We start from the raw sequence: 25,952 nt of genomic DNA, 5'->3' as shown, positions 1-25,952 counted from the left end.
AAGAAGCAGAGATAGGTGCTTGAGGCTGAACTCCAATTCACCCAGGGTTGCATCACTTCGCTGACCAAGAATTGGAGATTGAGAGTAGGGCTGCCGACTGGACGATCCAGTCCATCTATGCCCTTCGGTCGAAGAACCCCACCATCGATCTGACCGACCTCCCCGATGAGTACCAGACTATTATTACCTTCATGACGCGGGCCAAGGATGAGGAGGCAACTCGGGGATCTGATCTGGAACAGGAGCATCTGAAGTATGTCCAGAGAAGCCTGCGCCCGAGTAGGTGATTGGCGACCTCCCGAAGATACTGAGGTCGTGCCTCCAGGACCTGGGGATGAGGATCAGTGATTGTTTGTGCTTTCGTACTGTCTTCCCTATGCTCGCTTACATGTATTTACTATAAGATCAATAAATAAAGACATTTCTTTCTTAATTCTTTGTGAGTACTTATAATTTTTCGTACCCCACAAATGTTACACATGAGGTCGCTTTCTAACTGTTTACAATAGTATTTATGCGGACAGTATTTATGCGAACAGAACTATATACATACGGGAAAAGATATTGAAAAGGAACTTTTATTTTCAAGTCTTGAGAAAAGTTAAGTCTTTACAAGAGAATTGAAAAGAAATGAGTTCGGAATTACTGATAATATGGGCAGAGATGTTCAGCATTCCAAGCTCATGGTACTTCGGAACAGTTTAACCTTTTGAGGTAATAAGTTCCCAGTCTTATCATTTTGGTAATGCGGTACGGGCCTTCCCAATTCCGCCCCAATACTCTTGCATTCGGTTCTCTTGTACCGAGAAGGACTTCCTTCAGGACAAGGTCGCCGACCTTGAAGTCTCTTCTTCTAACCTTAGAGTCGAAAAACCTTTTCGCGTGCTACTCATAGGCTGCTATTCTTAGCTGAGCCTTGCTGCGATGTTCTTCAACTAAATCCTGACTTACACGCATAAGCGCCTCATTGTCTGTTTCATTGAACAAGTCTCTCCGAAGTGAACCAGTTCCTATCTCCATATGGATCATCGCCTCGCAGTCATATGCTAGCGAGAAGGGTGTTTCTGAGGTAGAGATTCTCGAAGTTGTCTTGTATGCCCATAAAAATTCATGGAGGTCGTCGGCCCAATTTCCCTTGGCAACGCCAAGTTTGGCTTTCAGAGTGTGCTTGATGGTCTTGTTGATAGCTTCAACCTGACCATTTGCTTATAGTCTCGTGACTGAGGCAAACTTTTTGTGGATACCCAACTCATCGCAAAACTACTTGAATTCCTCATTATCGAACTACTTTCCATTATCAGAGATGGGGGTATGAGGAATCCCATAGCAGCACACAATGTTCTTGAAGACGAAATCCTTAAGCTTTTTGGTGGTGATCGCGGCCAAAGGCTCCGTTTCGACCCACTTGGTGAAGTAGTCCACCGTTACCACCGCATACTTGACTTCCCCTTTACCAACTGGCACGGGTCCAATTAGATCGATTCCCCATGTGGAGAATTGCCAAGGGCTAGTCATGGTTATCAGCTGGTGGGAAGGAGCTCGCGGTATGTTCGTGAACCATTGGCACTTGTCACGCTTTTTAACAAAGTTGTAGGTGTCCTCCTGGAGCAAGGGCTAGTAATACCCTTGACGAACAACTTTGTTGGTAAGGGATCATGCAGATGTGTGATTACCATAAATCCCTTCACGTATCTCCCTCATGATGTAGTCTGCTTCCTTATTGGTTACACATCGGAGGAGAGGGGCGCTAAACCCTCGCTTGTACAGTTGATCTCCTATAAGTGTGTAACGAGCAGCTCTAGTTCGTAGGGTTCTTGCCTTGATCTTGTCGTTGGGCAAGGTCCCATCTCGAAGATACTAAATGATAGGAGTCATCCAGGAAACTAACTCAGTCACATTCACGGCCGATTCAGGTGAGCTGATATTGAGGGCCTCTATGAACCGAACATGAATACTCTCTGGCGCATCTGAGTCTAGCGATTAGGCTATCTTTGCCAAGGCATCCGCGATAGAATTATTATCTCTGGGAATCTGCGTGATCTTGAAGTGCTTAAATGGCTCGAGTGCGGCCTTAGCTTTCTTCAAATAGCTGATCATGTTTTCTTCCTTGGCCTGATACTCCCCCAAAATCTAGTTGACAACCAGCATGGAGTCGCTGTGGATGTTGATTGCGGTTAAACCCATTTCTCTTGCCAACCGCAATCCAACGAGCAGAGCTTCATACTCAACTTCGTTGTTGGTTGCTTTGAACCCAAACCGAAGAATGCCGTGAATACGAGTCCCCTCAGGACTTAGGAGGAGAAGGCCTGCCTCGACCCTTTTCCTGTTCGATGACCCATCGACATAGAGGCTCCAGGTCAATAGGTTATGAATGGTTTCCTGGGTGACATCGCTGGCCTGTTGCTCGAATTCCTTGATTGGATGATATGAGAATTCTGAGATGAAATCGGTAACAACCTGCCCTTTGATGGTTGCTTTCGGTTTGTATTGCAGATTGAACTAACTTAGCTCCATGGCCCACTTAAACAACTTACCCGAAGCCTATGGTTTCTGAGGGACTTGCTTGAGTGGGTAACTAGTCAATACATAGATTGTGTGGGCGTGGAAGTAAGGTCGCAACTTTCTGGAGGCTATCAGCAGGGCATAAGCCGATCGCTCCATTTTCGGATACCGCATCTCAGCGTCCAACAGAAGAGGTGGCTTTCCGAGGTGCTCTTTAATGCTCTGGAATGCCTGTTCGCACTCGGGAGTTCATTCAAATTTCTTGATGGCCCTGAGTATATTAAAGAATGGTAAGCAGCGATCTGTTGCCTTCGATATGAAGCGATTGAAAGTCATTATTCGCCCATTGAGACTCTGAATCTGTTTTCAGTTGGTCGGGTTTTTCATATCGAGGAGAGCTTGGATTTTCTCGGGGTTGATCTCTATTCCCCTCTGATTAACCATGTACCCTAGGAATTGTCCTCAAGATACTCCGAATGAGCATTTGGGAAGATTGAGCTTCATTCTGTACTTTCGGAGTATGCCGAACATCTCAGCGAGATGTGCTATGTGATCAGAAGTAACATGCGATTTGACCAGCATGTCATCAACATAGACTTCCATTGATTTCCCGATCTGTTCGGAAACATCCGGTTAATCAATCCTTGGTAAGTTGCTCCAGCATTTTTTAGGTCGAAGGGCATAACCCTCTAACAATATAACCCCCAATTTGTAACAAAGGAGGTATGCTCTTCTTCCGGTGCGTACATTAGAATCTGATTGTATCCCGAGTAGGCATCCATAAAACTCAGCAGCTCATGCTCGGAGGTGGCATCAACGAGCTGGTCGATCCTTGGCAAGGGAAAGCTGTCTTTCGGACAGGCTTTGTTGAGGTCGGTGAAGTCAACGTACATCCGCCATTTGCCGTTGGGCTTCTTTACCAAAACCGAGTTAGTAACCCAACTCGGGTAGAGCATCTCCCGGATGGATCTATTTAGAAGGAGATTATCTATCTCAACCTTCAAGGCTGCATATCGCTTCGGATCCATTGCTTTTCTCTTCTGGCAGACCGATTTGGCCTCACTATCGATATTCAAGGCATGGTAAATGATAGTCGGGCTAATCCCGACCATGTCGGCATGTGTCCATACGAACACATCGATGTTTTCCTTGAAGAAGCTAGTCAAGTCGCTGGCAAGCTGGGGGTTGAGATTACTTGCAATTCTTAACACTCGGCTTGGCTCGCTTTGGTCGATTGATACTTCGGACAGGTCCTCAACCGGCCCACTGGAAGGGCATTCCTGGATACGAGGATCCAAGTTATCCTTCACTAGACCAGAATGTGGTTCGATCCAGCTGATCGCCATTGCCTGTTCGGGGATGCCAGGTAGTATACCTTTTCCTTTGCACGTCATCTGGACTGCCCTTACATAGCAGTCGCGAGATGCGCGTTGAGATCCGCTAACTCCCCCTATCCCCATCGAGGTGGGGAACTTCATCTTTAGATGGTAGATCGAAGTGACTGCTTTGAAGTTTCTCAATAGAGGTCATCCCAAGATGCCATTGAAAGTGGACGGCCAGTCCACTACTAAGAACCCAGTGATTTTGGTCACCTCGTTAAAGTCATCCAATGTGACCAGAAGTGAGATCCGATAAAACCGTATAGCGGGATGGAGGCAGGCTTCCGATCGACCTCGTCCAGATTCATTCTTTCGAAAGCCCGTAGGAACAAGATGTTCACGGTGCTTCCGTTGTCCACCACCATTCGGTGGACGTCGCAACGCCCTATTTGGGGCGTGACGATGAGAGCATCGTCATGGGGATGATGCAATCAAACTACATCTTTCTCGGAGAAGGTGATTTCCTCTTCTCTGCGAACCTTAGATGGTCGCCGCATCGTGTTCAATACACTGATGGGATCGTGATGGGCTACGCGAGCATAACTTTCTTGGGCACCTTGCGAATTCTCTGCGAGATGTGGTCCCCCAAAGATAATCCTTACGCTGTAGATACCCTTGCAACCACGACGCTTCTTGCCTGGTTCCTCCTGGTTTTTCTCCCGTATGGGAGTAGAGTCATCAACGTACTCTTTGAAGTGCCCTTCCTTGATGAGGTCTTCAATATCTTGCTTAAGGGCTCGACACTCATCGGTGTGATGCCCGTTATTCCTATGATAACGACAGTATTTCTTACTGTTTCTGGCTGAAGGGGGATTTTTCATAGGCTTAGGCTCCCCGAGTAGGTCGGCCTCTTCTAACTTATCGAGAATAGCAGAGACCGATGCATTCAGAGGAGTGTATTGACTCTTGTTGTGATCGCGATAAGGAACTGGGGCGTAAGATTTCTTGGGCTCATACCGCTGCTTCTTTCCTTTTTGTTGATCGTCATTAGCTAGAGCTGGGCATTTGGGACCGGGCCCAAAACCCAGCTCTAAAACCCTGTCCTAGGACCGGTCCTAGGAGGCCTGGTCCCAAAACAGGACCAGGCCTAAGGAGAAGGGCCCAGGCCCTCCACTGGGCCCTCCTCCAAGGCCTGGGCCTGGGACCGGTCCCAGGCCTGGGCCCAAAATTTTTTGTATTTTTTCAATGTAGTCCCCTACCAAATTACATAAAACCCCCTGTTAATTTTAAATAAATATAAATTACGAGGGCTAAAATGAAATTTTACAAAATTTATAAAAAAAAATCTTCCAGGTCTAAAATTTTTATAAAATTTATAAATTTTACCCCTAAAAAATACTAAAAACCCCCTATAAAATTTCGTTTTGCCCAAAAATATAAAAAAATTTGAGGGGGGAAAATGAAATTATCTAATGCCCATGGGACCGGTCCTGGGCCCATGGGACCAGTCCCGACTAGGCCTAGGGCCTGGTCCGGGTCCTGGTTTTTCTCATGGGCCTGGGACCGGTCTCAGGCCCATGAGTGACTGGTCTCATTTGGGACCAGTCCCAAACGGGCCCAGGCCTAGGCCCGCAAGGGACCAGTCCCTTGTCCACCTCTATCATTAGCCTATCTGCGATCAGCCCTCCTATTCTCCCCCCGACCAGGCGCACTGCCCAAAGGACCGGGGTCATGATGATTGAGCGCTGCCACAGAGTTTTCGATGCGAAGGTATTTTTTGGTGAGGCTGTAGAAGCGAGTGAGGGAAACATCATCCTTAGATTGCAGCTCTTTCCACAGATCTGTCTGTGGACGAACTCCCGTGATGATAAGAGTCCGAATGAACTCTTTGGGAGTGTGAGCTACCTTATGGAACTCTCTGTGGAACCTGTCAATATAAGATTGGAGGGGCTCATCCCTCTCTTGCCTTATGTTGCTAAGATAGCTTAGAGGCATCAAGAACTTCCTGTTCGCTTGGAAGTGTCTCAGAAATGTCGAGCTCATCTGAGGCCACAAGCTGACTGATCCTGATGGGAGTGACCTAAACCATCGTTTGGCATGAGAAGTAAGAGTTACTGCCAAGCAACGACATTTTGCCAACTTAGAGACTTGGTGGAGTTCCATGAGGTCGTTGAACTCATACAGATGATCCTGCATATCAGAATTCCCATCGAATGCTTGCATGTCGGGCATTCTAAATCTTAACGGGAGAGAGGCGGCTAACACTGCCAGAGAAAAGGGAGACGCCTCTGCGACCAACCCTTACTCATTTTGTTGAGCCTTTAACTGATCCAAGGCTCGCTGTAGTTCCTCAATCTGAGGTAGCAGAGCCATTTGGGGATTGCTTTCCGCAACGTGGGTTCGACGCTCACGGTTACGGTTGAGGAAAGACCGTATGTTGGATTCCTCCTCGCCTTGGCCGAAAGTCCCGGCCAATCTTGACACACGCTGGCTAGAGTCGTGTGATGGCGCTGAATGGTCTAGGGAACCTTCCTGACCTCCGGGTGGTGCGAACCGACCCGCAGATGGTGGGAACTTCCCGTGCGATGACGATCGAAGTCGTCATTTTGGCAATAATTGGAATCTTCCTGCCTTGCACTTTTGCGGAAGTGCTCGTGCAAAGTGGCACGGGACGGCTCGAGCCGCGACATGTCACCAAGCCTTTGCACCATGGGTATTCTACACGGGGCATAGTCGGTGTTCGCTGGCCCCTTAGAGCCTCTAGACCTGCTGTGCACCACTTGTTTTCCCTTTCTTTGACGCGCTGCAGTGCGTGCGGTATGAGCTTTTGCGACCTGCATATGTTTTTGGCAGTGGCACCGCCTCATTCAATTCGGGTGGCACGACCCGATCCAACCGATCCAGTCTTTAGCTAACCGTTTAGAGAGTATTGTTGAACCTCTCCAGGTAGCTCATGACAACTGGATCAAGTCGTGAGCTTGAAGGGATATCCCTCACAATGTTTTGTGGGACTGAGGGCACTTTGAGAGAACTGTGCTCTTGTACTTGGGGGATTTCTTATCACTATGATTGGTTCGCTAAGATTCAAATCGGTGAGCCATTTGTGTAGTGGGATCGATTAGTCAGAGATTCGCCTGATGAAGAACAAGTACTAAATTAGGCCCTCATTCTAGCGCCAAACTGTTGATGTTTGATTTTGACACCAACTAATCGCACGTGGGAAATGCTAAACGGACTTAGAGATCTCACGTGTATATGGGGGTATTGGATTGAGTAAGAGACGAAGAACAATGTTTAAAGTGGTTCGGATACTTAAGTAAGCGAATCTTACGTCCACTGATATTATATTAATATATAAGATCAGGAAGCGTTCAGCGAGCTGATTTATAGCTTGGAGAATACAAGTGGATATAAGAGAGAGAGAGAGAGAGAGAGAGAGTATGCTATTTCAGAGAAAAATTAGCTAATCCCACAAACGGGAGAGGAGCCCTCTATTTATAGTGGGATGAATTGAGTTAATGATTACTGAATCTATGAGTGGGTCTGATTGCCGTGCAAATCCTTCTTTGTGTCCTATTGTTTAATTGCTCCAGTGATTTCCTCGACTTCCGCAAGGATTGGACACATGGATCGTTCCCAACCTTTTGCCAATCTGGCGCATACCCACTGCACTGGTAGGAGCATGCTGCTTACGTTAGCATGCAACGTGGCTTCATCTGAATGGTTATAAAACCTACCTAAGGTCTGACCGCCCATACTGACAAGGTTTGACATCAACCCTACTTTTTCAGGTATAACACCAACAAAATCATCCTTTAACTTGAATGTCGTTAATGTACACTAACCGGCAAAAGGGTATACTAGAGATTTCATTGGTATCTAAAACTTTTTAAGATGTAAACCGTCGTTAGGACTTGAGGTTGAGTTTTTTTTACTTTTATATAAAGTAAATTTTCACTCTTACGTAATTGGTTATAATTAAAATAAAATCTTTATTTTTTTTCATCGAAACTTCTTCTTCACGGTCTCTTTCCTGCAAAACCATCCCCAGTTCCCCACTACCGTCACAGACTTCACAAACACACACCATTGAACAAAAACATATTCAAAACACTAAAAAAAAAAACAGAAAAAAAAAAAATCTTTTGTTTGGTAAAAATTATCTTCCTATCATAAGTACTAAATATGATTTAGTATATTTGATATATATTATCTTTTGTTTTTTTCCGATATTTCTCTACTCCTAATTGTTTACTTGATTTCTGCCTCTCTATCAGTCTATCCTAACTCTATTTTCATTTTCCTTTATATCTTTTTATTTCTTCAATAACCTTGTCAGCTCTTAGTTTAAAAGTCTAAGGTTAATTAATTATTATTAACTAACCAATGTTTTCTTATTAATTCACCAAACCTTCTAGGGTTTTCTATGCTAACACCTACTTAAGACGATTTGATTGATGTGATGTCTCTATTAATTTTTTTTTTTTATTTATTTCTTTTTCATATTGCAAATCGGCAAGCCTATTATAAAGGTATGAGACATGCTTCCAGATATGGTTGGTCAATTATTTCATACTGTCTCCAATTATAATACTCTCATTCGATTGTAATCTAAATAAATTTTTACGATGAATGGTCATTCAATGTTGTGTTAAACTACATCGCGCGCTTTGTATGTTTACAGGAGACGAATAGGTTGTCTCATATATATTTGCTTTTATTAATAGTCTCCAATAAGAGTTGGATAATTAGCATATTGAAAACTTTATAATGTTAATTAATTAATAGTAGATTTATTAGATTTGGACAACTAACAAAGGATGGTGAACACCGTTACTTCCAATAGTTTAGTGTAAGAATTACGCATGGCATACAGATATCGATGACAATGATATATTGTTTGACAGATCGTTGCTTTCAATCGGTTCTTTAAAATAATTATTTTAAATTTTTTTCAAATGAATTTGCCAATTAGAAACAAATAAAAAGGGGCATCTATGAAACCTCCTACGGAAACTTCAATGGAGATAATACCTGGGCTGGAAACAACAATTGAAACTAAGGGATTTAGACGTGGAACCTCTGTAATATATAATACTTTAAATCGAGAACAGATCAAACGTGAATGTCAATAACCTTGAAACCTTATTAACATGAAATTTCAAACCTTACACGTCGATAATATAGTTCTTCTGTTCTACCAAAAACACGTCATGTAATTTACATCGGGCAGGAAGGTTGAACTTTTTTCTCGCCCTATATTTTGTGAAACAACATTTTTCACCCCGATTTCAAAAACTTTATATCTTACCCCTACTTTACTTTAAAGTTAAGGGAGAACGACTTACACATACCCATGGTTTGTTGTAACGACAAATTGGTACCTAAAAGGTTTTGAAACGACAAATAGATACCTTCCGTCATATTCCGTTAATGATTTCTGTTTATTAATAGTGAAAAGACTAAAATGCCCTTAAAAATTTGAATTTTAGTTTTTTATAAATTTAAAAATTTCTAAAAAACCCCCTAGGTTTACAAATTTAACTATATAACCCAATATATAAAATTTTTATAAAATAACAAAAACACCCCCGCCACCTGCAGTGCCAGTTCCGGCCACCACCGTCGGGATCTGGCCGGAAAGCTGCATCACGACACAGACCATTTGGATCTGTGTCGTAACGCGGCAATCTGGCTTTTTCCGGCCAGATCCGTGGCTGATCTGGCCGGAAAAGGCCAGATCTACGGCTAGATCTGGCCGTCGACGCTGCAAAACTCCATCTGCGGCGTCGACGGCTAGATCTGGCCGTAGATCTGGCCTTTTCCGGCCAGATCAGCCACAGATCTGGCCAGAAAAGAAAATATCGGCACGTTACGACACAGATCCGACGGGTCTGTGTCGTAACGCAACTTTCCGGCCAGATTCCGGCGGTGGTGGCCGGAATCTGACACTGCAGGTGGCGGGGGTGTTTTTGTTATTTTACAAAAATTTTATATATTGGGGTATTTAGTTAAATTTGTAAACCTAGGGGGTTTTCTAGAAATTTTTAAATTTATAAAAAACTAAAATTCAAACTTCTAGGGACATTTTAGTCTTTTCACTATTAATAAACAGAAATCATTAACAGAATATGACGGAAGGTACCTATTTGTCGTTTCAAAACCTTTTAGGTATCAACTTGTCGTTATGACAAACCTTGGGTATGCACAAGTCGCTCGGCCTAAAGTTAATACCAAAAAGAATTTGCATCGTTTTACCTAACATATTTAAAAACTTCTCTCAAATTCGAAAAAAGAAAAAAGTAAAAACATAAAGAAACCATCTCCTGGTTGATCGGCCGCCGGCTGCGATTAGGGACAAAGCCACGTGGCTTGCCCACATCTGACCTCGGCCGCACAACCGCAATCATCTTTATTTCTCATTTGGACAGTATGCCATTAAATTTCCTTTAAGTTTCACTTTTCACACTAACATTGTTTTTTGGAATAATTTGTAAAGAAAACAAGCATTTAATTTAATATACATATATAGAGTTACCGTTTAATTAAATGTCATAATTGGAAATTCTAAATTGCAGCATTTTTCTTAAGATAAAAGCCATTTTCCATTAGAAAGCATACCAAAACCTCACGACACGGCAGATTATTAACAAACAAGAAACAACATGAAGCATGCTGATAAGTGATAAGCATTAAGCTTTCTAGAAAGCAAAAACAATCCAGCCTAGAAGTCATCGGGATCATAACCAAGATCTTCTTCGACTTTCTCAGCGGCTTCATCAGCAATGTGGTCCTCCAGCGCATCAACACCCTCAGCCAACGCTAGTCCACCAAGGACTCCAGCCACCGCACCCACAGCCAATCCTGTCCCCATCCCACCAAACTTACTCTTCTTCTTCTCCTCTTGTTCACCATAATACCCTCCATTTCCCTGTCCGTACGGTGCCGGTGGTGCATTGTACGCATTGAAGGGATATCCACTTTGTGGTGGAGCCCTTGAATAGTACGGATCGTGCGGTGGAGCGTATGGGTTACCGTAGGGTGGCGGCGCATGATAGTCTCTGGAACCTTGAGGTGGAATACCATAAGGAGGTGCGTAATACGCACTAGGCGGAGCATAACGGGGTTCTAAGATGGTAACCTTAACTTCAACTTTTCCTTGAGGCCTACCGGAAGGTCGCTTGAGGGTTAATGTATGCTTGACACATTCACCGGTGCCAACGTCATCGGGAACATCTCTCAGCTTGAGCCGAGCCGATCCGATCAACTTTTTGGTCCCCTCTTCATTGCCAGCGTGAACTACGTCGACGTATAGAGTGTAGTCTTTGTCGAGGGTTCCCGGCAAAGGGATGACAAGTCTCTTGTCCCAGAAAGGGCACGTGTCGCCCTCCTCATCAACCTTGGTAGAGCACTTGTTTTTAGGGTCAACCCAAACGACAGCGTATGGCCTGGTCGGGCCATAACGCCAGTTGACGTTCTTGAGGTCCTTGGCTGAGGAAACAGTGACTTCAACTTCATAGCGAGAAGCCATAATGGAAATGTTGTTAAAGAAAGAAATGGGAGTTGTGTACATTAGTGCGTCTGGTTGCTTAGCATTTATAAGATGGAAGGGAAGAAGAAAGCAAAGTTAGGGAGTAAGCAGTGTTTGACTGACAGATGGCAAATTTTAATCGGAAGGATAAGTGTTTAAGACAACGGAGTAGGTTTAAGTGAGTTTGGACAGGCAGTTAGCTGTTCTTATTGTGTTGATGCCATGAAAATGTAACTGAGGAAGTGCGTAGTTGGTACAGGTTTTTATTTGGAAGTCATAATAAATGTGTACAAGCATCCAAATATGTGCCAAAATAAATTAGCTTCTATTTAAGGATAAATATTAATTTTTATCTTACCATTTAAAGATTTTTAATTTTTTTTTCTTCTCAAAACATGTATCGTCATGGCATGAGTCAAATGAACCCTTTAAAAATTCAACTTCAATGTTACCTAAAATAATATATAATCTAATGCATTTTCTTTTCAGTTAATCGTATAATATGAAAAAGAATATGTTAGGTTAAAGCCTTATTTTAGATTTAAAAAAAAAAAAAAGTGTGTGACTGTATGTATTTTTGTATCTAAAGATTGGATTGAATCATAGACGTTGTAAATTAATATTATAATAAAACTCTATCGAATAAATACATGTGTTATAATTCTTTTTTATAAAAGAAATAATAATTTGAGGATTATAAATTCAATAAATGAAATACATTTATAAAAGAGATAAAAATTGTTTATCCTGTCTTTTTATATAATTTGGAAAGACCGCGTTACGAAAAGTCGAAGGCTAATTATAAAAAAAAAAAAAAAAATGACTCTTTGCTTATGCGGAGGTTTCGAGAACTCTCTGTTAAAAATTATGATTTTAGTGAAATTAAAGGTGGTAGGAGGAGGAGGAACCGTGATAAGGTTAAAATATAATATTTCATTTTTAATGTAAGAATAAATAAATAAATTAACCTATGAGGTTTAGTGAATGAACAAAAGACTCACAGGTTTCATAATGAAATATTTATATTCTTATAATTAACAAATATTTTGTTTGAAGTTATTTAAACACAAAATCTCGGTATAATAACTAATATAATTTTATTTTATCTTTTCTCCTACAATAAAAAGAAATTAATATCTGACATTTGCTTTTCACGGACATCATTCCATTACAAGTGTATAAGCGTTCTATTTTGAAACCCGTGCGTGATTTTTGTTCTTTCACTAAGCCCAAGAGCTGTCCATCAAAATACATGGAGAACAAGTTGTTCGGTTCACCCAAATGACGGGTATGGGCCTTGCCACCAGTTGACATTCTGCAGGCTGTTGTCCAGAACTAGACCTGACAACCGGGTGGACCGGATAATTATGAGTAACGGGTAAAACAAGCACGGATTTACGGATAAAATTTTTTCATAGGTAATACTACTCTTAGTATTCTCAAAAAAGTTAAACAGTAAAATACTCAAAAACTTTCATTTTTAGGAATACTATTTTCAATATTATTCAATTTTTTTTAAACTCTCTAAATTTGTTAATTTAATTAAATACCCCTAAATATTTTTTTTAAAATTACAAAAACACTCCAACAATTCACATTTACCATATTCCGGCTACCACCGTCGGGAAATGGCCAAAATCTGGTAGGATGGCGCACTACCGGCTGAATCTGGTCGGTAGTGCGCCGGAAAAGGCCAGATCTAAGGCCAAAGATCTGGCCGTAACACTCGGTCACGACGGCCAACAAACGGTCGTCGTTGACCATCAACGACGACCGTTTGTTGGCCGTTATTGAGAGCAAATACGACCATATCTGGCCATTGACGGCTAGATCTGACTGTAGATATGGCCTTTTCCGATCAGATCCACCATGGATCTGGTCGAAAAAGGTCATATCGGCTCATGACCAGCAAGATCCAACCGGTCATGCGCCCATAAGGCGACTCCGGCCACCTCCGGTGGTGGTGGCCGGCTGGGGGTAGGTTAAGGGTGTTTTTGTTAACTTTTAATGTTTTATTATAGGGGGTATTTTGTAAAAAAACAAACATAAGGGGCATTTTATACTTTATAAATTCTACATCGTAATACCTGCCCAATTCAACTTTTTTTTAATTTTTTTTAAAAAACTTTTCTCAAAATTTCTAAATTTTGAACCAAACGAAGCCGTATGATTAATACCCGTTCATACAGATACGGGTCAACCCGCGAGCCATCTAAAAAAAAATTTGGAGTTTTTTCATTTAGTTTAGTGGGGTTTACCATTACCAACGGCATCTTGAGCCCCTAAATTCTTCTTTTTCATTCCATTTTTTATTCTACCACCAAAACGGAGGAGACACGCAAAAGCATAAAAGATTTTAAAGAAAAAATTGTCAAACAAGTCTCCTATTTTTCCCATGTCTGGCCTCAACACTTCAATAACTATGGCTTTGACCCTCAAATCGATTACTTTTAGGTCTCATTTACTTGTTGTCTTGGTCTTTGTCTTTTTCTTATTTGTTGCACAAGCTTTGTAGTGTAGTGTTATTGACTCATTTGTTGAAAACAAGGTACTAGAAGAAGCGAGGAAGCAGAAGAAAGAGTCATCAAGATCCGTAGACAAGAGTCATCAAGATACGTAGACTGGTTGCACTTCAAGCTTTAGAGACCCATTTCAAAAGATGAGTCCAAAGGTCAAGAAGACCCTCCACAACAACGTTGGTGGAGACATGTTGCGTGACAGCGTGAGGTTGCTGCAGACTGCAACCTGCAGTTCTGCAAAGGTGAGAGAGTGAGAGTTGAGTGAGTGAGTTTTTTACTTTTTAAATTTTCTATTTTTCAGCTTTTTTTTTTTTAAATAAGTGCGGGTACCTGCGGGCACCCGCTGGTATTGTCCGATCCATCTGATTTTTCACGGGCAGGTTGGATACGGGTAATTAATAGTGTTACCCACGGGTACAGGCAACACTTTGCCAGGTCTATCCAGAACATTAGAAATAAGCATTTTCTTGCCATGCCCAAGCTTCTGTTAATTAAAACCTGAGTAAACGACTTTTTTTTTTCACCTAAATAATGGCTTAATGACATTTTTCCACTTACATATTTTTAAAATACTATTTTACTATCCAAATTTATATTTTATTTCTGATTCCAGCATTGTTGTGTTTCAAACCACTACCATTCTCTTCCTCAATCATCACTCATCAAAACCTCTCAAACCCTACTCCTGCCGACCCTGCCAATCACCGGCAATCGAGCAATTAGAATTTACGCAGTCACCTCTTCCAAGTCAAATTTTGATCAATCTCAACCATCAAAATCTAACATTCTACTACCAAAAGACTCATCGACTTTCCCCTTTCAAAAACCCTAACAGCTTAGACCGAGTTTGCTCTTTATTCGCTGTCGGAATAAAAATTTAAGTAGTAAAATGATATTTTAAGAGTCTATAGGTGGAAAAGTGTCATTAAATCATTATTTGGGTGGGAAAAAGTCGTTAACTCATTAAAACCCTCAAGTTTCAGAAACTAATACCAATACCCCTAAGGCCTAAACCATCCAAGAAATACCATACCATAGATCAAAAGTAACATAAAGGGTTATTTTTCAACCTTTTTTGTCATAAATACAGATTCTATTTTAGGAAGTTATTTAAAATCTAAATTCACATTTGATGATATTGATAAATTGTTTATTGACATCACTTAGTAAGATTTGTCTTCTAAAAATGTAAACTTTTGCAATATATATATAAATTAAAATATTAATTCAAACCTTATAAAATTTTAAAACTCAACCACTCAAATCAAAGTCCCAAACTCAACTCAAATTAAAGAACAAAGTTGGGAGTGTTAGTAGAATAACAAATAGAGACTTATCGGTATACTCACTTGGGGCAACCTCCTTTGTTGTCAAAGCTCATCCTAGGTGAGCCTCTATTGCTATACTTAACGGTATCTAAGTCCATGATAAGCGCAACTTTGGTATGCGAAGAAGGGCGAGTATAGTGACCAATGTACTATGTGAGCAAGCAGTTTCTCGGTGCCGAGATAAGGTATCCCGCGATGGAGAAGCTCGTTTATGCACTCATCATAGCTGCTCGGAAGTTGCGACTCCATTTTCAGGCACACTCCATACATGCCCTGTCAAATTTTCCACTAAAAAAGATAATGCAGAAGCCCGAGGCATTGGGTAGGTTAATTAAGTGGACTATGGAAATGAGTCAGCACGACATCAAGTATATCCCAAGAACCACAATCAAGGGACATTCTTTGGCTGTTTTCATCTCATAATTCTCTTACCAGCCTGGGAGGCAAATAAGCCTGCCAAAAGCGAGTACCTCGGAAGAAAACAAGCCAACAAAGCCAAAGCTCGATAATCTATGGCAGTGGACCCTGTATATGGATGGGTCCTTGAATGAGAAGGGGGCGGGAGCCGGGCTCCTGCTCGAAAGTTCTAAAGGCAAAAGAGGACATAATGGTGTCCTATATCTGGAAGGTAAAATCCGAACTTGAGCAATTCAAGACTTATGCAGTTCTACAGATTCCAAGGGAGAAGAATTCAGTGGTCGATGCTCTAGCTCATCTAGCTTCATCAATGAGCAAAGAAGCAACTAATTCCATTCCTGTTAAGTTTCTCCTAAGTCCAAGCATCCTCGCATCGCAAGAATCAGTTTTGGTGATAAGGCAAAGATACAACTGGATAGATTTAATAACCGCGTACCTGAGAAATGGGACAGTACCCGAGGGAAGAAACGAGGCCAAAACCCTTCGAGCAAAATTAGCTCGGTATACATTTATCAACAACAGGCTGTATAAGCGAGGCTTTAATTCCTTTCTCTTTTGATGTTTTGATCACGAAGATGCGGAGTATATCCTAAAGGAAATCCACGAAGGTATTTGTGGGAATCACGTCGGAGGCAGATCTTTGGCATACAAAGTACTTCGCCAGGGATACTATTAGCCGACAATCTTTGACGATGCCACCGACTTCGTTCGCAAGTGCGACAAATGTCAGAGGTTCACATATATTCAACGAGCTCCACCTCAAGAGCTGATCACTTTGACAAGTCCACGACCATTCACGATCCGAGGGATTGATTTGATAGGCCTAGTGCCTTAAGGAAAATGAGGTATCAAATTCGCGGTGGTCGCAGTTGATTACTTCACCAAGTGGGCAGAAGTCGAGCCTTTAGCCACCATCACTTCAAACAAGCTTAAGGATTTCATCTACAAGAACATTATTTGTAGATTCGGAATCCCTCATACCATCATAACCGACAATGGAAAATAGGTCGATTGCGAAGACTTACAATCATTCTGTGAAAGGCTTGGAATCAAGAAAAGTTTCTTTGATGTCTAACGACCCGAAGCCAATGGTCAAGTAAAAGCTGTTAATAAAGTAATCAAGCACACCATCAAGAAGAAGCTCGACTCTCTTAAAGGAAGATGGGTAGACAAACTTCTTGAGGCCCTATGGTCCTATAGAACAATTGCCAAAAGCTCAACAGAAGAAACCCCATTCTCGCTTTCTTATGGATGCGAGGCAATGACCTCAGTAGAAGTGTGGATTAGCTCATTTTGGAGAGAGGTCTTCAATGAAGAAACAAACAAAGATCTTCTTTGTCTAAGGTTGGATCTAATCGAAGAACACTAGGCTAAGTCTCAACTAAGGGTTGCTTCCTATCAACAGAGAACCAAAAGATACTTAAACTCTAAGGTCAAAAACCAAGACATCGAGGTGGGCAACCTAATTCTTGGAAAGGTTATCCTGAGTACACATAACCCAAACTTGGGGGCACTTGGGCCCAAATGGGAAGGTCCTTTTAGGATATTTGAAAAGTTGGCACCATAAATTTTTCACCTGGAGCACCTCAATGGTGAAGCTCTATTACGAGTATGGAATACCGAACATCTGCGAAGGTTCTACCAATAAGCAGCTCGGGTTTCAATTTTGTTCTATCTCCTTTCCTTTTTCTTAATTAATGTAAGGTCTCTTATGGCCAAATTTCGTTTATCAATAAAGAGATACTATTCATAACTTTTTATCTTTGTTTTTTATTATTTATCTGTTGTTTCAAAATCGCAACCTAAGCAATCAATTATGAAAAACTCAGAGTCAAGAGTTCGAAAAAAGGCAGCTTAGCTTTGTAAGCCACGCCAAAATTCAACTCATCAAGGGAGAAATTCTCGACCCAATGAAGTTAAAACTTGAGAAACGCTTAAGTAAAACACGTCGAAAGAAATTCAATCATAAATCAACGACCAAAACGCGAGACGAGCAACTAGTCTAAACTCGATGTTGTCGTAAGAAATATTTTCTTGTCTAATTTGAGAAGTTCCTAAAGAAGCAAGTTACGCATAACTTGGAGCAAATTCGAATATTTTACGCTAAGTTTGATTATATCAATTAAAATGACTCAGCATAAATAAAAGTACTGCTTGACAAAAATGGGAAAAACCAAATTTCCATTTATTAATGAGAGTTTAGTTACAAACTAAACTTAAAAAGCAAAAAAGAAAAAAAGACTAAACAGCAGGGGCTGTAACATCTTTGATGGCAGGAGCTTGAGCAGCATCTTCTAGAGCAGGAACTGGGGGATCTTTTGGTGGCTCGACTGGGGAAAGGCTATTGGCATCAGCTGGGAGCGAGGCTAGCGAGGTCGGGTCTTCGACCTCTTGCTTGACGGTGACCTCTTCCTCTTCGTCGCCTCCTTCCTTATCCTTGCTCTTGTCGAGCTGGAGTTGTCTGAGTAAACAAACTCCAAGCCTTCCGCCTTAGCTTTCATTCTCTATATTTCCTTCCGGTAGACCGCCGGAAGGAAGGAGAAGTCTAGCGAGGATGGGTTTGCCAATGCTGTTAGACCAAGTAGATCGACGTCTCCCAAGCGTGACTCTTGACTTCCAACTTTAGCTACTTAACATCTATTTTGAGCCAGACGGCCATTGACTCGGCCTTCTTGCGATCTTCCCTCTCTTGGAAGATTTGGCCCAAAGCCTCCACATACTTGGCTTCCTAGTTAAACGCAACATTTTGAGCCACTGTAAGCTCGGAGTTCAGCTTGTTGTTGGCACCTCACTGATGTGCCAGATCATTCTCAGCCTTGGTAAGGTCCACCTTAGCCTTTTTCTGAGCAGCCTCGCTTGTTGAGAGTTTATTAAGGAACTCTCTCTCCTTGACCTCGAAAGCCTTAGCCTGCTTTTTTAGTCGCTCAAGGTCGGCCCGCAATGACTCCCTTTCCTTCTCTGCCACATTGTCCCTCACCAAGGCATCCTCATTCACTTTCTTTGCCTTTTGCCATTCCATGTGAATTGATAAGAGTGTAATTTATATATTTTTATTCCTTCCATATTATGTTTTTTGTTATGTTTTATGCCTAGTTGAGTTGATTAGAGTTTATTTTGTAAGTTTGGCATATTTGGATAAACTTTATGAAATAATTGAGAAAAGATTGAGAAATTCCAGATTTTTAGTTATTCTGACCAGTGTTGCGTTTTTCAGGTTTTTCATGGAGTCAGATTTCTCGATCGCAAAAGTGTTCTTCAGAAAAAGTAAAGTAGACGAATCAAGCCTTTCAAGAAGGTATTATAGGTGAGAATCTGAATTCGTTTGGGTCCTCATTAGTTGTTGCAAAACCGGACCTGGAATCCTATTCGCGGAAGGATTTCCTGGCTCAGTATTGAGTCTTTGAATGGGCCTAACTGGAGCTTCAGATATTGAAAGCAGGTGATTCAAAAGCCCAAATTCATCTACACATCCAGGACTACAACTTTTATGAAGTGACCAAGCCCAGAAAAGTTCTTTTACATTGTGAGAATCCTGGTGCAAACTGGATTACGAATTCTGTTTTCCATATCTGATAAGGATTGACAGTTTTAGAAGTCTATCGTTTAGGAAAGGTCTAGGAAAGTAATTTCCATTTTTCCTAGGGCAGAATTGAGGAAAAACACGTTATTTATTTATGAGTTGTTAGGTTAAACGGGGGTGAGGATGGCAGTGGATGTTTTTCTTTGAGTTTTTTACTTTCTACGTCAATATGTGCGACTGATCTTTCTTCTTCAGTTTAAGAGGATTTTGAAGCCTGAATTCATGTCATTGGTGTAACTTAACTTCAATAACATTGTTCTTAATCTCGTTCTTATTGGAATTGTTTATGTTATTTTGTTTTAATTGTTTATGATTTTTGTTTGGGTGATTTAGTAATGGCCTGCTAAATTATTTAATCAGAATTTCAAATGTTAGAATTAGGAATTGTGATACGTAATTGTCCTCTTTCTATTCAATGAGTAACACATGATGATAGATGATTACGGACAAGTTCTCAATCTGTCACCTTGAATAACATAACCTAAGTTTAATAATCCGATCTTGCGTGATTGTTGCTTGGATTGATCTATTTTCCTAATTCTTAAGGTTGCTATTGAATTAAACTTAGAGAGCTTATTCTAGGTTGTTCAAGGGTTATGATCTAATTGAAGAGCTTATTTCAGTAGTGACAATGAAGGGAAAATTCGGGTAACAGAGCTTGCTGTTTCCTAGGGTCAATCATTCCATACTAACGAGATAGAATAATTTTACGGTTAGTTCATGTCCAATGCATGTTTAGGTCGATCTTGAATCGAGAACTAGCTGTTTTTAATATGATATTTTCTACCATTGGAGATTTATTCGTTTCACTTTAGATTGCATTGTCTACAACCCCTTTCATTATTTTGTTGTCATGTTTACTGTTTAGGATCTTATTTTATTTTATTTTTCTGTTATTTTCGTTATGGTTATTGGTTAGAATATATGATTTAATCGAATCATTCACTGTGGGATCGACCCTTGCTCACCTGATATGCGATTTAGTAGTTAGGTTAGTAAGGTTATTAATTTGGAGCATTCGGCACACTACCATGATTACCCACCACGGTGAGATAGCTCACATCAAGAAGGAGCTTAGTTGTCGTGCAAGCCTGGAAAAGAAGAAACAATTAGCAAAAAGTAAATGAGAAAGCCTTTAAACAATGAGAGAAAGGCGAACTACCAAAGTTGACATAGCTGCAGGCACAAGCAAACTGCTCGTGAGGAGGGGCAACTTTAAGCATCTAGTTGTTTTGCAACGAAATGGCCTCCCTGGCCGTTGAGGCTCCAACGCCTACATGCTCTCGGAGCTTGCCAATTAGTTTGTCAAGCTCGGCCTGAGCTACCTCGTTCGCTTTCCCCCTGCCACGTCATAGAGACGAATGCTTTCGACAACGATAACAGGCTCATCTGTCGGGAAAACTTCTTCTTGGTTGTGCTTTTGGCCAAGATGTTCTTCGGCCCACTAGCAGCCCCGAAAGTCTTTTTTCCTAAGCTTGGCAATTGCTCAGTCACTTTCTGCTTTCTTGAGCCTCTCTGCTGCTCGGTCGATTTCTTCTTGCTCAAGCCGTCTTGCTGCTCAGTCGCTTTCTTCTTCCCCAAGCCGTCTTGCTGCTTAGTCACTTTCTTCTTCCTCGAGCCTCTAACTTGCTTAGAGATTTTCTTCGTCGAACCCTTGCGGGGCTCGGGCTTGACTGCCTTCGAAGCAGTCGCAGGTTTCTTTACACTTGCACCCTCTCCAAGTTCACCACCGCTACATTTGAGGGTTGGCTACGAGGTACCTTGTATGGTTTCCCTGGTAGTATCCGCGAGCTACTTCTTCGCCGGGATGATTAAGGACTTATTGGCAGCCCTACGGGCTGGTTCTTTCTTCTTCAAGCCTTTTGGCTTATCGGCCCATATATCTGCAAAGAAAGATAAACTGTTGGTGACCTATCAAGAGAAGAACATAAACAACGAGCTACTGAGCACTTACCTTTCTCAAAAATAGTGTAGAACTTTGCTGAGTCGGTACATAAGCGGTACGCTATCAACTAAGAGATAAGCTCGGTAACGTCACGCTCACTGCGGGAAAGATTGCTAAAACGTTGAAGCCACTCTAAGATAGCTTCAGGGAGGAAGTTCTGCTCGATATTTATTGCAAAACAAAGAGAATGTAAGGTTAGTTCGCTAGCCAGACTTGGAAACCCTCTTTATTTGCACAAAGATCGGAGTCTTACTAGCTTCCAAGACAAAAGTGCAGTCTCCCCAGCCTCATAGAAAAAATATTGGGAGTCCCAATTCGAAATCTTCTTCGGGACTCTGACCAAACCGGTAAAGTGGTCCTTCCTTGCCTTATGTAGTATGTGTGGTCTTGACTCTTTTTCAGCCTATATAGGTGGACGAGCTCTTCCACCAATAACTTGCCTAACTCAACTATCATATATGTTATGTAAATACCTACAATAATTATGTACGAGTTCCCTGTCAATTGAAAGGGAGCAATGCCAAACTTATTCAAAACATTGGCAATGAAATAATGAGGGGGAATGGACATCCCACACCTCAAGAGGGCATCTAAAATCGCCGCCTAACTTGTTGGGGGATTTTTCTGGGAGATATCTCTTGAAGCCCTCAATGGAAGTTGAGTCGCATAAACATCCTTTATCTGCTCGATATCATCAGCCCCAATCAAGGAACTTGGTTCCTTCTAGGGCTTGGGAATTAGAGACCTCCTTGGTGGGGGAGTCTTTGCAAAAGCATGGTCTGACGAGCCTACAACATCACTATCTCAGCTCCTTACAATAAGGTCCTTAGAAACCTTCAGGACAACTTCCCAGCGAACAGCCAAGGTTGCTAGGGAATCAAAAAGTTGATCTATCCTATGGCTACTGGACGAAGACATAGTGGAAGCGTGCCTTTGGATACTTGAAAGAGAAGCGATCCAGTGTCAGAGCTCGAAATTTTGATGATCTATCCACACTTTGCTTTCAGTTTAGGCATCCAAGATAGCTCGCGTCAATCAAAAGATACGACAAGCTACCAGGATTCCAGTGACCACATTAAACCCCTCTAAAACCCAAACCAGTGCAACTACTCAAAAAACCCTAAAAAAGCTAATGTGGCCACGACAATGGCCACCCTCAACAAAGAAAGTTTAAAATAAAGAAGGGAGAAAAAAAGCCTTACCAAAGTGTAAAATGCGATGGGAGTTTGCCGAAAAGTCATCATGAATGTGAGAGAGCAACAACAAAAAAAGAGGCAAATAAACTCTTGAGAATATTGCAAATATGAAGTTCTGACGAAAGATGTCCGCTTTTGTAGTGGTGAGCATAGGAGACAAAGAGGCAAGATTCAACCTCGACCGTCGATCTTTGACAAATCTTAGCCCTCCATTCATTGAGCAATCTTGACTGTTCGACGTGGCCATATGTTGATCATCCACAAAAGGTGATCAATCGTCAAACTTCTGCAATCATAACCGTAGCTGTACGTTGCCTCAACTTCTCACGTGGACAACTGTAGTCACCCACGCATGATGAAAAGTAACTGCAAAAGTCTGCTACACGACCGTGTGGAAATTACTCGCATGCCCCTCAATTCAAATTCCATGTTTGTCGTGAATGTCACAGCAAAAAAAAGGCTAAGTCTTGTTCACATTGACTGAAATTAAGTCTGACTCATGAAGCTCGGCCAAATCTACATTTAACGTACAACTTGTGAAGTTCAAGCTTAATATCAAATCAAGCAATTAGTCTTCATAGCTCGAAACAAGCACCAAACACTAGGGGGCAGATGTTGTGTGGGATTTTCCCATTAAGTTGGAGAAGTCAGATTTCTGTGAGGTTATAGCTCAACCCAGAATCAGTTCAGCTCAAGACTTGTTCGACCCAGCATAAGCTAGTCGCGACCAATCATGACAGTTGTTCAAGCAAGTCACAGATAAGCTCAAATCTTGGATATTTCGGAAGAGATCAGATCAATAGCAATGATTCGATCTTAGCGCTCAATCACGAGAATATCAGAGTTGCACTTTAATCTTGATTGTAATTCCTTTAATTTCGCTCTTTCCTTTGTAAAAAACTTGTATATAAACTCCTTCCAACGATGGAAGAGGGGTTAGCAAATTGTTCTAGGTAAAGTACTACTTTCTTGTAAGCTCTCAAAGCAATAAGAAAAATAGTGGACGTAGGCTCAGGATCTAAACTTGCCGAACCACTTTAAAAACCTTTTGTGTTCTTTACTTGCTTTACATTTACATTCATATTGCATTGCTGATTATCTTTAATCACACACACATCAGTTTCGGTTCCACCAAGGTCAATCAGATCACTCTAGTCGGTATAACTTTTGCATCAACAATACTAATATATCCTTATTATATAGTTAATTAAATAAAATATTATAGAAGTGAATTTTGGTCAACCCATTGCCGAAATCCTAACGCTGGAATCCGCCGCTAGCATGTGACCTAAAAATTTTTCAACGCTTGAAAGAAGTAAAATTGATAACAAAATGATATTGCTTGACCAACCTATCTAGCTATATAAAATTCAATTGAAATAAAGGTAGCTTCTGATCGGGATTGACGAAGAAAGTGCCACAGCCAAACTTTCTCCGTCAGATCCCAACTAAATGACACATCTATTGATAAAAAAAAAAAAAAAATGTAGAGATGGAGAGAGTATAAAAATATGATCATTTTGATACCAAATTGATTACCAAAGTTCACCAAAAAAATTTCCGGCCACTAGAAACTACATCTATTATTAATAAGATAATGTAGTTTTAAAATATTTTAAATGAAATAAATTAAAAGTCTAATTTTAACATTTTATTTAAATTTATGCTTATTATAATATAAGGGCATTTTAGGTAGCTAAAGTTATGTATATATAGAAAGCATTCAAATAAGAATGAATCTACTGAAATAACTCTTCAGAATGTGCTCTCATACCAAATAAAAGTTTACAACTAATCTAGTTCATTAAACTCCTGCGAAATAAGTTGATTGAGTTCATTTGTGCTTGTGAGAATGGATATTCATCAACAACACAATACCAATCATCAAAGATATAAAGTAAAGCACACAAGGATTGTTACATGGTTCGGCTAACAACCTGCATCCATGGGACCAAGTCCAAACAAAGTAAATCCACTATAGAAAAAGCTTGCAAGTCAATTACTGACTTGAAATTAAGTAAACAAATGTAAAACGCTCACTATTTCACAACACTCTAACTCCCCCCTTTGGTTGCTCAAATGTTCTTCTACAAGTTGCTTGAATCCAAGAAACCTGCTGGACAGTTCGAGCTCCACTTAAGCTTCAAGGCCGAAGTCAATTTTCAGCTAAATAGTGTTCAAGCTTTCGTCAAATGAACCACGTTCCAACAAAAACTCAATAACAAAACATAAGCAAAGTATTTTGACTACCAAACCATATAAGGAACCTGACCAAAGAATAAACTCTCTAAGAAACTTCAGAGAGCAAAAACGCAAGGATGAAGAAGACATTATATAATCCTTGCTCAACAAACCCTTAGATAATCAACCGACAAAGGCTTACAAATGTTGGGCTATTTAAGGAAAGTTTTCAACAACTTTGTTGGATCACATCTGAAAAAAGCACAACTTTCTTGGATCACTTCTAAAATATCAGACACTTATAATTGGACCAATCATGCATATTTCAGAACTGGAAAATACGTAACAAGCAATGAAAATATGACACCTATACTAAAGGATCTGACTGAAAAAATGTTTACACATCTGACGTAAATGTGTCTACATATTTACACTAAGTTCAGACTAAGGAAATGTGCACACATTTATTATGTGTAAACTATAGATACAATTGTGCTTAACCAAATAAATGTGCAAACATCATAAGTGAATGACAGGCTATTCACAAGTGTACGAAATCGCGCAAGTAATAAAGTTCGAGCAACGAGTGTCGAATCCCAAGAGAACTACTACTACCAAGTACCAAACTAACCTATCTTATTTACTATTTGATTAATCTGATTCCCTAAGAAAGAATTTAATGAAAAATAAAACAAATTAAAAACTAAACAAAAGCAGAATTTTATTAATACTTTGGTAAAAAGATCAATATGACTAAACCTAGGGCATAGATTTCACACCAATTTAATCCTATGCATTGACAATTATTGCTAACCTAATTAAGCTTATTCTAAAGGCCAAATTCCCTAATATGCTGATAATTTTCTCTCGAACAATTATCAAATTAACCCTTAATCAACAACCCAAAATATCTCTAAAGTGGTTTTAAAAGCTAAGAGATCATTAAGTTTTATAGAATTTACCAAAGCCTCACAGATCACGGTAACCTATCTCTAGTGTTTGCTTAATCAATGGTTTTATTATCTTGGACTAATTAGGTTTCATCTCTCGATCTCAACCTAACCCATAAAATCATTCAACTCTTAGGCCTTTAAGAATTGAAAGCATTAAGTGCAATAATAAAACTTAAAACAAAACTTAATAAAAATTAACAACAAATAATTTAATGCATATTCATAAAATTGGGCTACATATTAGCCCTAGACAATAAATTTAGTTCATACTTTAGTAATAAAAAACAGCCATTGTATCAACAACATGAGAACAAGAAAGAAAAATAAAAAAACTTCTCGAATTTGTGAACCAAAACTCTCTGAATTCTAATCTCCAAAGAGTGGTTGCTTTTTCTCCCTTCTCTCATCTATAAAAATTAATTAAAGACTCTTATTTATAGTGCTAGGGTTTGAAGGTTAATCAGGAAAGAATTAAATGCCT

General features: G+C 40.5%; 1 protein-coding gene across 2 annotated transcripts; it reads right to left on the bottom strand.

Moving 5' to 3' along the window:
• Positions 1-10,379: 10,379 nt before the first annotated feature.
• Positions 10,380-11,429, bottom strand: LOC116114007 (protein SRC2 homolog). Of its 2 annotated transcripts, XM_031400155.1 has the most exons (2): positions 11,294-11,425; positions 10,380-11,245 (listed from the first exon to the last, which is right to left on the bottom strand). In XM_031400155.1, exons 1-2 carry the CDS (start codon positions 11,392-11,394, stop codon positions 10,546-10,548), a joined length of 801 nt encoding a protein of 266 aa, XP_031256015.1. In that variant the 5' UTR covers positions 11,395-11,425; the 3' UTR covers positions 10,380-10,545. The 2 variants fall into 2 exon arrangements, with proteins under 2 accessions (XP_031256015.1, XP_031256014.1); XM_031400154.1 differs by having other exon boundaries at positions 10,380-11,429.
• Positions 11,430-25,952: the final 14,523 nt, after the last annotated feature.

The sequence above is a fragment of the Pistacia vera genome, unplaced genomic scaffold (assembly GCF_008641045.1).
Source record: "Pistacia vera cultivar Batoury unplaced genomic scaffold, PisVer_v2 Contig699, whole genome shotgun sequence".
In the NCBI taxonomy this organism is placed as follows: Eukaryota; Viridiplantae; Streptophyta; class Magnoliopsida; order Sapindales; family Anacardiaceae; genus Pistacia; species Pistacia vera.
Note: the sequence above shows the minus strand (reverse complement) of the source record. Positions and strands in the feature narration are given on the sequence as shown.